The sequence below is a fragment of the Cinclus cinclus genome, chromosome 16, assembly GCF_963662255.1.
Source record: "Cinclus cinclus chromosome 16, bCinCin1.1, whole genome shotgun sequence".
Taxonomy (NCBI): Eukaryota; Metazoa; Chordata; class Aves; order Passeriformes; family Cinclidae; genus Cinclus; species Cinclus cinclus.
Window position 1 is genome coordinate 11583458 of NC_085061.1, and position 11333 is coordinate 11594790.

General features: G+C 60.0%; 2 protein-coding genes across 9 annotated transcripts; both read left to right on the top strand.

Annotated features, from left to right (window-relative positions):
* The first annotated feature begins 1208 nt into the window (after positions 1-1208).
* WDR24 (WD repeat domain 24) lies at positions 1209-9117 on the top strand. Of its 3 annotated transcripts, none has more exons than XM_062503940.1 (10): positions 1209-1336; positions 1960-2799; positions 3154-3331; positions 4091-4766; positions 4842-4957; positions 6785-6906; positions 7211-7315; positions 7390-7727; positions 8418-8602; positions 8733-9117. In XM_062503940.1, the coding sequence occupies exons 2-10, from the start codon at positions 2319-2321 to the stop codon at positions 8899-8901; spliced, it is 2370 nt and encodes a 789-aa protein (XP_062359924.1). In that variant the 5' UTR covers positions 1209-1336; positions 1960-2318; the 3' UTR covers positions 8902-9117. The 3 variants fall into 3 exon arrangements, with proteins under 3 accessions (XP_062359924.1, XP_062359922.1, XP_062359925.1); XM_062503938.1 differs by having other exon boundaries at positions 1238-1336; positions 1887-2799; XM_062503941.1 differs by having other exon boundaries at positions 1238-1336; positions 1887-2799; positions 8803-9117.
* On the top strand, positions 9085-11236 carry JMJD8 (jumonji domain containing 8). 6 transcript variants are annotated; one of them, XM_062503944.1, is made up of 9 exons: positions 9238-9454; positions 9533-9668; positions 9892-9940; positions 10044-10140; positions 10209-10277; positions 10346-10465; positions 10561-10628; positions 10783-10917; positions 10991-11236. In XM_062503944.1, the coding sequence occupies exons 1-9, from the start codon at positions 9274-9276 to the stop codon at positions 11069-11071; spliced, it is 936 nt and encodes a 311-aa protein (XP_062359928.1). In that variant the 5' UTR covers positions 9238-9273; the 3' UTR covers positions 11072-11236. The 6 variants fall into 6 exon arrangements, with proteins under 6 accessions (XP_062359930.1, XP_062359928.1, XP_062359926.1 ...); XM_062503947.1 differs by having other exon boundaries at positions 9239-9454; positions 9533-9616; XM_062503946.1 differs by lacking the exon at positions 9238-9454 and adding an exon at positions 9085-9216 and having other exon boundaries at positions 10209-10465.
* Positions 11237-11333: the final 97 nt, after the last annotated feature.

Consider the following 11333-nt stretch of genomic DNA (forward strand, 5'->3'; position numbering starts at 1 on the left):
TTGTCCCAGGTTAAATTGACAGCCCCCGTACCCTCCTCTGCACTCTCCATGGCAGTGGCCCCCATAGCCCCTGCGCCCCCACTTCACTGTGCAACCCTATATCCCTCCAGTGCATCTGTACACCACCAATACATCCCATATCCTCTCGGCACCCTCATTTCCCACCCTGCAGCCCTACCCACAAAGCAGCCACAGACCTCTGACCCCCATTTATCCCCCTGCTTCCCCATCCTTCATGCACCCACATCCCTCTAGTACCCCCACACCTCCCCGGCACCCCCCCAATGCACACCCTCCCACCTACCACAGCCCCCCATGGCAGTGTGCCCCCCGTGCCCCCCAGTGCACCCACACACCCTTGGGCACCCCTATAAGGCTCCAGTTCACTCCTATGCCTCCAATGCACCCCATATCCCCTCAGCACTCCCATTTCCCACCCTGGCCCCCACGTCCCCCTAAACCCCGTTTTCTCCTGCACTCCCAGTCCCCCTGGGATGCACCTCTGGCATCCCAAATCCCCCCGGATCCCACATCTCCCTAACACCCACCCGATACACCCCGTAACCCCCTGGTACTCTTTTTCCCCTCCTGTACCCCCAGTCCCCAGTACACCTCCTATCCCTCCAGCACCCCCCTTCATCCCAGCGAACTCCTACTCCCAGTGCACCCCGCGTCCCTTCAGCAACCCCCACCAAGGCACCCTATATCCTCCAGTACCCATTTATGCCTTTGCACCCCTATTCCTACTGCACCCCACATCCCTCCGGCACCCTCGGACCCCTCATTGCCCAGAACCCCCAAAGCTCAGTGCCCGCCTTGTACCCCGCCCCCAGCGCGCCCGCTCCGGCCGGGGGCGGGGCTTCACACTCTGGGGCGGGGCCTATTTAGCGCTATGGAGGGTGGGCGGGGCCTGATGATCCCGGGGCGGAGAGGGGGGCGTGGTCCGGTGCACGGGGGCGGTTCGGGGCGAAAAGGGGAGTGGTCTATTCCGGGGGCGTAATTTATACCGGGGCGGAGTGGAATAGCTGGAGGGGGCGTGGCTTTGCCACAGTGGGGCGGGGCTGAGAGGGAGAGGGGGCGCGGTCAGCCCGAAGTGGGCGGGTCCTGACAGGGAGCGGGGGCGTGGCCTGGCTGCAGGTGTGTCCGGCATCGGAAGGGGCGTGGCCTGGCTGCAGGGGGCGGGGGGCAGTGGCGGAAGGAGGTGTGGCCTGGTGGGAATTCCGCGGCGGCGGGGCCTGCTCGGCCCAAGCTGTTGGCGGGGGAACCGGCATCGAATACGGCTTCGGGATCGGCACCGGCGCCTCGCACTGAGGGGACCCGTGACTTAGTGGCAGAGGTAGGGGACTCTGTGAGGTGGGAAGGGGCCCTGGGTGCTCTGAGGGGTCGGAAGGGGCCCTGAGGTGGGTGGGGGAGGGGTTCTCTGAGGGAGTGCTGAGTGGGCTCTGAAGGGCTGGAGGGGGCCCTGAAGGGGCTCGCGGTCAGGAGCGGGTCCTGCAGAGGGGAAAGTGTGGGGTATGAGGGGTCGTGGGGGGCTGTGGGTCATGAGGAGGGGGATGTGGAGTATGCGAGGGCTGTGGGTCAGGGGAGGGCCCTGCTGGGGTGGCTGTGTGGGATATGAGGGCCTGGGGGGTGACCTCAGGGGTAGGAGGGGACCCTAAGGGTGCTCTGAGGGTGGGAAGGGGCCCTGGGGGGGTGCAGTGTGAAGTATGAGGGATCTGTGTGACCTGGCAAGGGAAAGGCAGAGGGGTTGGAGAGGGCAGTGCTGTGACAGAAGCTCAGCCTGGTTCTGGAGGACACAGCCCGTGGGACCTCACTCCAGGGAGCCTGGAGTAGCTGCTGCTCCCCCCCTCTTCTAGAGAAAGAGAGTCATCCTCTGGTTCTTGCAGGATTGGGTGTTCCGAGTGCCCCACGGAGGTGACTGTGGCCTCACTTCACCCCACTTTGTGCTGCTCATTTCAGCCACGGCCCCGTACTTGACCTACATTATCAGCAACAGCAAAACATCTCAGGGTGTGGCCAAAGAGGGAAGAAGGAACCCAGAGAAGGTTTTCAGGAACTCCCTGAGTGGGAGCCACAAAAGGCAGCAGGAGGAGAACACGAAGTGGGGCTGTGTCTCCCTCTGACAGGCAGCTCTGTGGCCTCTCACCTCCACAGACCATTGATGCAGCCGCAAACAGCCACGGTCAGAGCCACCAGGGCCTGGCAGGAGCCACGGGAGCCCAGCCTGTCCCTGGCCAGCTCTGGCTGAGGTGGAGCAGGGTGACTGTGTGGGTGAGCAGGCAGCCTGCTGGGGAGGGGACAACACACCGAGGACAGCCATGGAGAAGATGGCCAGGGTCACCACTGCCCTGGGGGGCAACGCACTGACTGGCCGCACCATGTTCTGCCACCTGGACGCCCCTGCCAATGCCATCAGCGTGTGCCGGGACGCTGCTCAGGTGGTGGTGGCCGGCCGTAACATCTTCAAGATCTACTCCATCGAGGAGGAGCAGTTTGTGGAGAAGCTGAACCTCCGCGTGGGCCGCAAACCCTCCCTGAACTTCAGCTGCGCCGATGTAGTGTGGCACCAGATGGACGAGAACCTGCTGGCCACTGCCGCCACCAACGGCGTGGTGGTCACTTGGAACCTGGGCAAGCCGTCCCGCAACAAGCAGGACCAGCTGTTCACGGAGCACAAGCGCACTGTCAACAAGGTGTGCTTCCACCCCACCGAGGTGTACATGCTGCTCAGTGGCTCCCAGGACGGCTACATGAAGTGCTTTGACCTGCGCAAGAAGGATTCTGTCAGCACCTTCTCTGGTACAAATGAGCCTGTTGTTGTCCCGTTTCCGTGTGGGGAAGCAGAATTTGGGAGCTTTGTCCTTTCTTTGCTTGTCCCCTCACCCTTACGACAGGCAGGTGTTGGGAGCTTTGCCCTTCCCCTTGCCCAAGAGGAGGGTTTGCTCAGGGTGTGATGGCCAGAGCAGGGAAAGAAGGAGCTCAGAGGTATTTTGGTGCCTTTTTTTGCATCTCAGTAGTAACTGGGTGTGTGTAGGAGATGGGAGACAGTCACAGCATTCCTTGCTACCCCTTCTCGCTGTGCCAGGGACCCACATGGCTCTTCCAGTGGGATTTTTAGCTGTTCTGGAGCTCTCAACTTGTGTCCCCTCCCAGGTCAGTCGGAGAGCGTGCGTGACGTGCAGTTCAGCATCCGGGATTATTTCACCTTTGCCGCCACCTTTGAGAATGGGAACGTGCAGCTGTGGGACATCCGCCGGCCCGACCGCTATGAGAGGATGTTCACAGCCCACAACGGGCCTGTCTTCTGCTGCGACTGGCACCCAGAGGACAGGTGAGTGTGGAGCCAGGCCCTGCCAACCACCTGGCCTTGCAGGACAAGACAGAGCCTAAAAGCAGGTTTGGGATTTTGTGGGGGAAAGCATGGTCTGTGATACGCTGTCACCTTGTGTCTGGGATGTTGCTGCAAGATAGGAGTGATTGCTGGTTTGAGCATTTGGGGTGGTGTAAGAGTGTTTGGGGTTTGTTCTTTGATAAATTAGGGGGTTTTGAGGCACGGGGTGTCTTATGGTTGGATACAGCAGTGTCACAGAAGCTTCTTGCTCCAGTGCTCAGCTTGAGGAAGGCACTACTTGGCTGCTCTGGGACATAGCTCACTTGTGTTCAGTCATGTTTCTTGCCTGCCTTTCCTGGGAGGTTGCTGGGAAGGATCTGGAAGCAGCTGTTACAGTGTGCAGGTCCCTCCTTGCTCCCTGCCAGGCAGTGCTGCCACTGCTTGTGATCTTAGAGATGCACTGAAATACGTTCAGAATGGCCTTTTCCTCTCTGCTGGGCCTGGCCAGTGGAAAGCAGAGCCAGAGGGAGCTGGTCTGACTGGGATGTGGCTCTGGGGTACAAGGCCATAACTAAGGGCGGGAAAGAGGGTGTTGCCTGACCTGGTTGTTGCCTAGCAGAGGTGTCAGGGGAGCTCATGGGAGGATGGGATTGCAGCCCAGCTGCCTTTCTGCAGTGTGGACGTGGTCACACCTGTGCTGTGAGCATTTCTGTGCCACAGTGGGAGCAGAGAGATGAACACTGATCCATCTCATCCCAGGGGCTGGCTGGCCACGGGTGGCCGCGACAAGATGGTGAAGGTGTGGGACATGAACACGACGCGGGCCAAGGAGATCTACTGCGTGCAGACCATTGCCTCGGTGGCGCGGGTGAAGTGGCGCCCCGAGTGCAAGCACCACATCGCCACCTGCTCCATGATGGTGGACCACAACATTTACGTGTGGGACGTGCGCCGCCCCTTCATCCCCTCCGCCATGTTCGAGGAGCACAAGGACGTCACCACGGGCATCGTGTGGCGGCACCTCCACGACCCCTATTTCCTCCTCTCGGGCTCCAAGGACAGCACCCTTTACCAGCACATCTTCAAGGATGCCAGCCAGCCCATCGACCGGGCCAACCCCGAGGGGCTGTGCTACAGCCTCTACGGAGACCTGGCCTTCGCCGCCAAGGAGAGCCTCATCTCCTCCGACTCCAACCGCAAGCCCTACATCGGGGATCGGCGCCACCCCATCTTCTTCAAGCGCAAGCTGGACCCCACGGAGCAGTTTGAGTACATCTCGTCCTCCAGCGCCCTCAGCGTGTTTGAGACGGACGTGGAGAGCGGCAGCATGGACTGGTTTGTGCACACAGCCAAGCAGTACGCGCTGGCCGGCCGGCCGCTGGCCGAGCTCTGTGACCACAACGCCAAGGTGGCCAAGGGGCTGGACCGCAACCAGGTGAGGTGCAGGACGGCTGCTGCTGCACGGGGGTGATAGCCTGGAAAGGTCTGACAGGGACTGTGCTCCACACAGGTGGCTCAGACGTGGACGATGTTGAGGATTATCTACTCCAGCCTTGGCACTGTGTCGTCCACAAATCTCAACCACAGCATGGGGAAAGGCAGCACTGCCCTCCCACTCATGAACAGGTATAGGGGGTGGGAGCTGCAGAGAGTGATGAAATTAGTGGGATAACTGCATGAATGGGGGTGTGGAAACAGTTCCTTGACTGGCATGGGGTTATAGAATCACATCAAGGAATACCAGAATGATTTGGGTTGGAAGGGGCCTTAAAACTCATCCCATCTCCTGCCATGGGCAGGGATACCTTGCACTGTCCCAGGTTGCTTCAAGCCCCATCCAACCTGGGCTTGGACACTTCCAGGGATCCTGGACACCCTGTGCCAGGGCTCCCTACCCTCACAGGGAACAATTTCTACCTAATAACTACCCTGCCCCAGACACAGGGAGCGAGAAGGGACAGCTCTCCCTCAGCCTCAGGCTGTGCTGGTTTACATGTTGGCATTGTTTGAATGGAGCCATTTCTCATGTTGGTGTGGGAAGTGAGTGTCAAGCCTGATCTTGAACTGTGCAGCCTCACACACTGCTCCTTTCCCTCCTTCAACCAAAGTTTGGCCTGTGGTGGTGCATGGGTTTGGGACCAGCTTTCCAGTTACTGAATTCATGAATCACAGAATCTCTAATGTTGGAAAAGTCCTGTGATATCATTCTCCCAGCAGCAGTGCCAAGGTCACCACTTAACCATGTCCCTAAGCACCACATCTACATGATGTTGAATCTCTCCAGGGGTGGTGACTCCACCACTGCCCTGGACAGCTGTGCCAGTGCCTGACCACCCTTTGTGAAGAAATTTTCCCAAGATCCAATCTAAACCTCCTCTGGCACAATTTGAGGCCATTTCTTCTTCTCCTGTCCCTTGTTCCCTGGAAGCAGAGCCCAACTCCCCTGGCTGCCCCATCCTGTCAGGGAGTTATGGAGGTGACAAGGAGGCTCCCTCCGAGCTCCTTCTCTCCAGGCTGAGCCCCCCTGCCAGCTCCTTCAGCTACTCCTGGTGCTCCAGTCCCTTCCCCAGTTCTGTTCCCTTCCCTGCACATGCTGCTCCAGCCCCTCAGTGTCTTTCCTGTCATGAGGGCCCCAAAAGTGACCCCAGGATCTGAGGTGAGGCCTCAGCAGTGCCCAGGACAGTGATGGTGACCAAGGGCTGGGGATGGAGAAAGTGTCTCATGGCTGGAGCTGGAACTGCCAGTATGCAGAGGTTTTCTTCTGGAGTCTTTCCAAGGAAGAGCACAGCCCAGCTCTGCCAGCAGCACACCGGCGTGGAGAGCCTGTTGTGGGCTGATGAAGCAGGAAAACTTGTTTTTCCTCTTCTCAATGACATAAATGTGAGGGATGAGGACTCTGAACAAGCTGTCAAATCTTGCAGGGCCGGGTTCTCACAGTGAGTGACAGATCCTCAAATAACACCAAAGGAAACAAGCACTGTCCTTGACCAAGCTCTGCCTCCAGCTGGGTGGCTGTGCTGCTGTCTGAGACACGGCAGCCTGGGGAGCTGGGCTCTGCTCCAACCCCATCCCTTCCCTTTTCCATCTCGGTGAAGGCCAAGCATGGTGATGCATAACAAACAGCCTTGGAGCGAGGCAGCTCCCGTTCACCTGCTTCTGAGGGGAAGAAGGTGGAGCCAAGAGCCTGCTCAGCACTGGAATTCTTCAGGGAGACCTTTGCAGTTCATGTGCAGTGCCACCAGGCTTGGAGACAGGACTGTGATCACAGTCACAATGTGTCTTTATTTTTAAGTCACACAGTGGGGACTGGTGACTTCTGCCCACGAAGGAATATCATCGTATCTCATGTTTCACCATTCAAATTGCACCTGGACACCTGTGTCCAGGCTGTTTGCTGGCTGAAATGGAAACTTTATACTCCTCCGACCGTTGAATTTGGTGCTTTTTTCCCAGCTTTAACCTGAAAGATATCCCTGCTGGACTGGGCAGCGAGTCCAGACTGGACCGCAGCAAAGGAGAAAGCCGCACAGAAAACATCCTCATGGATTCCTCCTCCACCCTGATCAACAATGAGGGTAACATTCCTGGCTGGGCACAGTCCCAGTCCTACAGCTCTTCCCTCCTTAGCCATAGATAGGGGATAAACTGGAGCATTTTTCCTGTGAATTGGGGTGTCTGGATGTGCTGCAGCCCCAGGGTGAAGGACACTGAGCCCCAGGGTGCTGCAGAAGGTCCATTTTCCCCCACAACCTGGGGTGACGGTGATGGTGGTGAGGAAACTGAGCTGTGGCTCAGGCACAGCCTGACATGCTGGGGCATGACACTGGGAGGTGGATCCAGTGGTGTGATGAGCTGATTTCTCTTTCCCTGGGTGCCCAGACAATGAGGAAACGGAGGGCAGCGATGTCCCTGCAGATTATCTCCTGGGAGATGTGGAGGCAGATGAGGATGACCTGTACATGATGGACCACGAGAACCCTCACGGTGAGCGCACAGGGGTAGGTGTTGGCTGTCCCAGCTGGATTTTCTCCTGCTCATTCCTGCTCTTCTCCTCGCAGCTGAAGAGCAGGAATACAGCCTTCCCCAGGAAGCCTTCCCCCTTCGCCATGAAATCGTGGACAACCCATCAGCCTTGGACCACCTGCAGGACAAGGCCGATTCCCCTCACGTCAGCGGCAATGAGGCCGAGACGGTGTCGCTGACCCCCGTGGAGTCCTTCTCACTGATCTCCATCTCCCACTCACTCTACGAGAACCGCCTGCCCTCCGACTTCTTCAACCCCATTGTGCGGGACACGCTGCTCTTCTACGCCGAGCAGGGTGATGTGCAGACGGCCGTGTCCGTGCTCATCGTGCTGGGAGAGCGCATCCGCAAGGAGATCGATGAGCAGACACAGGTACAGCCTTGCTGGGACCCACAGGGGTTCATCCCAATGGGATGGGGTCCTGCCTGGGATTGGAACACGTCCCTTCTCCTCCAGTACCTGTCAGGTCAGCTCTAAGCCACTGTGAGCAGCTCCAGGATTCCGGTGCCTGCCCTACCACCAGCCCTGGCAGGGAATTGAGGATGGGGAGGTGACCTTGCCCTGCTGATATAGGGAAGGATGCTGTTCCCCAGCATTGCAGAGCTGTTCTTCCACTTCAGGGATCAGAGAATCACAGAATCCTTTAGGTTGGAAAAGCCCTCTAAGATCATCGAATCAAACCATTCCCCCAGCACTGCCAAGGCCACCACTGAACCATGTCCCCAGGTGCCACATCAGCACAGCTTTTAGATCCCCACAAGGGATGGTGACTTCACTACTGCAATGGGCAGCTGTGCCAGTGCCTGACCACCCTTTCCATGAAGAATTTCTCCCTAATATCTAAACTAAGCCTCCTCTGGCACAACACTCTTGTCCTGTCCCTTGTTCCCTGTCCCTCTCCTGTCAGGGACTTAGAGTGTGAGAAGCCCACCCCCACCCCGGAGCCTCCTTTTCTCCAGGTTGAGCCCCCCCAGGCAAATCTTGCCTTTGGGATGCAGGGCTGGGGTCCTGAGGGGGTTTCAGGGTTGATGTGGAAGCTCAGCTGTCTGTGGCTATCCCCAGGAGCACTGGTACACATCATACATCGACCTGCTGCAGCGCTTCCAGCTCTGGAACATCTCCAACGAGGTGATCAAGCTGAGCACCTGCCGTGCCATCAACTGCCTCAACCAGGCTTCCACCACCCTGCACATCAACTGCAGCAACTGCAAGCGGCCGATGAGCAACAGGGGCTGGATCTGCGACAGGTGAGGGGGCCAGAAGGGCTTGTGGGGACAGGAGCATGGGCTGGAGGCCCCTGTTATCTCTTGTTGCCCCGCCCCCCCCCTCCCCCCGAGGGCTCTCCCTGCCCACGGCCACCCGAATTTCCCCCTGCAGGTGTCGGCAGTGTGCCAGCATGTGTGCCGTGTGTCACCACGTGGTGAAGGGGCTCTTTGTCTGGTGCCAGGGCTGCAGCCACGGCGGCCACCTGCAGCACATCATGAAGTGGCTGGAGACCAGCTCCCACTGCCCTGCTGGCTGCGGCCACCTCTGCGAGTACACCTGAGCCCCTTGAGAGTAGACCTGAGCCCTCCGAGAGTGCACCTGAGCCCCGTGCCCGCGGCGGAGTTGGCAGCGGGGTGGAGCAGGGGGTGAGCGGCGTGCCCTGCCCGATACCCCTGGCACTGCCCTCCCTGTATTTATTTGTGTAAATAAGGGCTAGGGATGCACCCCCTGCCCGGCCGTTTTTTACTGGATTAAAACAAATCAGCAGTTGAATCGAGCCATGGCTCCTGTCTTTGCTTTGCCTGGATCCATCCAGGCCCTGCGGTGTCACCATGCTGTTGTCCCCTTGTGCCGGGAGGCCACTTGAAGCCGTGAGGTGAGGCCCGCTTTCTGCTGCCTCTTTAAATGATGTCTCTTATGGGGACCCGTAGCGATGCGTCCGCCCCCCAATGGCGACATGCACCGTGTGCTCGTAGTGTATGTTGGGAATCGTAGTTCCCGGTGTCTCCGGCGCCGGTCCCGATGGCGGCGGCGGCGCGGCTGCTGCCGCTGCTGCTGCTACCGCTGGGTTGGGTCCGGTCCGACACCTGCACCGACCCTCCGGACGGCGGCTGGTAAGGGCAGGGGCTTCCCCCTGGACCGGTCCCTGTGCCGGTCCTGGAGCCGGTGCCGAGCAGAGTCTCCCGTTGCAGGCTGGCGGGCACGGTGCCGGAGGAACCACGCTGCACCGTGGAGAGAGCCGATGCATCCCTCACCTACTCCCTCTTCCTGCAGCGGTACGGGGGACCCGGCACGGTCCTGGCGCCCACGGAACGGGGGACAATTCCGGTGCACCGGGCGGGCTAACGGGGAGAGGCGGAGGGAACTGGGGCGCAGACCCTGGGGTCGCGGGGGAGAACCTGGGGGAAAGTGGTCGGGACCGATCCCGGTATCCCGGGGGTGTTTTGGAACCGGTCCCGATGTCCCGGGATGGGTCGGGGCTGGTCCCGGTGTCCCGGGATGGGTCCCGACCACTTTTCCCTCGCGGGACACCGCTGGATGCTGCCCACAGGTTCGCCTTCTCCCGTCCGGTGATCCTCGGTGGGGTCACGGACAATTCGGTGAGTGCCGGGAGGGGGACAGAGGGTTCCGGGTGGGACACACCTCCCGGTTCCCCGGGAGCGGCGGCAGCATCATCCCGCTTCCTGGCGCTCCATCCCGCAGGCGTTCCGAGCCCTCTGCACCCGGGAGAGGCTGCTGGCGGCCTTCGGGCCCTTCCCGGTGCGGCTCAGCACGGCCAACACCTACTCGTACCGCAAAGGTGAGCGCTGGGGCCGTGCGCGGCCGCGGGGGAGCCGCTTTCCCCGCTCATCCCTCCGTTTCCCGCAGTGGATGTGCCGTTCCAGGAATACGTGGAGCACTTGCTGAAGCCGCAGGACCCGGCCCGGCTGGGCAGCGGTGGGTATCGCCGTCCCTTCCCCCGCAGCCCGGTCCCCTCCCCGGGCTCAGCTCCCGTGTCCCCTCAGACACCCTCTACTTCTTCGGGGACAACAACTTCACCGAGTGGGGCCCCCTCTTCCAACACTACGTGCCCCCTCCCTTTCGCATCCCGGGCACCAGCCCCGCCTACAGCTTTGGGATCGCAGGTGGGTGGGGAACACTCGGGATGGGCCGGGATTGGGGTCTCTCCCCAGCACCAACCAAACCCCCCCCCCCCCCCCTCCCCACGCTTCCACCGCAGGCTCAGGCTCTGGCGTTCCCTTCCACTGGCACGGCCCTGGTTTTTCCGAGGTGATTTTCGGCAGGAAGGTGAGAACTGAGCACTAGGGGAAGGATCTGGGGAGGGCACACAGAGCAACAAGCCCCTAACAGGTGTCCCTGGGTATGGGGAAGAGCCCCTGGGGCTGAGCCTGAGGGGGTGGAGGGGAATTGGGATGGGATGTGCCCCCCCCGTGTTTTTCAGCGCTGGTTTCTGTACCCGCCGGATAAAACCCCACACTTCCACCCCAATGAGACGACACTGGCCTGGCTCCAGCACACCTATCCCACCCTGCCACCGGCCCAGCGCCCGCTGGAGTGCACCCTGCACCCAGGGGAGGTGAGTCCAGGGGCTGCAGGGGACCCCAGGCTTCCCAGCCAGAGTCATAGGACCCCACTCATGTCTCCTGCAGGTCCTGTACTTCCCTGACCGCTGGTGGCACGCCACACTCAACCTGGACACCAGTGTCTTCATCTCCACCTTCCTGGGCTAGGGCTGGCAGGGACAAAGACACGTTACAATCATGCCAGCCAGGGCAGGAGCTCCAGCTCCTGCCACCCTCAGGGAAAGGCAACCGGTACTGGGACCAACTGCCTGAGAAAGTTCTGGTTTTTACTGGTCTTTACCCTCCACATTGAATTAAAGTTGTTCCACTGAAGCACAGTGTGTATTGCTACATCCCTGGAGCAAACCTTGTCCTCATGGGATGGCACCAATCCCCAAGCCAGGATATCCTCAAAAATGGCTGCTGTGAA

Excerpts from the sequence above, each read along its gene's own strand:
- JMJD8 (XM_062503942.1), top strand. The coding sequence starts at position 9,274 with ATGCGTCCGCCCCCCAATGGCGACATGCACCGTGTGCTCGTAGTGTAT. Across the intron at positions 9,669-9,891 it reads CGGAACGGGGGACAATTCCG|GTTCGCCTTCTCCCGTCCGG; the intron begins GTGCACCGGGCG and ends TGCTGCCCACAG. Across the intron at positions 9,941-10,043 it reads GTGGGGTCACGGACAATTCG|GCGTTCCGAGCCCTCTGCAC; the intron begins GTGAGTGCCGGG and ends TCCATCCCGCAG.
- WDR24 (XM_062503940.1), top strand. The coding sequence starts at position 2,319 with ATGGAGAAGATGGCCAGGGTCACCACTGCCCTGGGGGGCAACGCACTG. Across the intron at positions 7,316-7,389 it reads GGACCACGAGAACCCTCACG|CTGAAGAGCAGGAATACAGC; the intron begins GTGAGCGCACAG and ends TTCTCCTCGCAG. Across the intron at positions 8,603-8,732 it reads AGGGGCTGGATCTGCGACAG|GTGTCGGCAGTGTGCCAGCA; the intron begins GTGAGGGGGCCA and ends TTCCCCCTGCAG.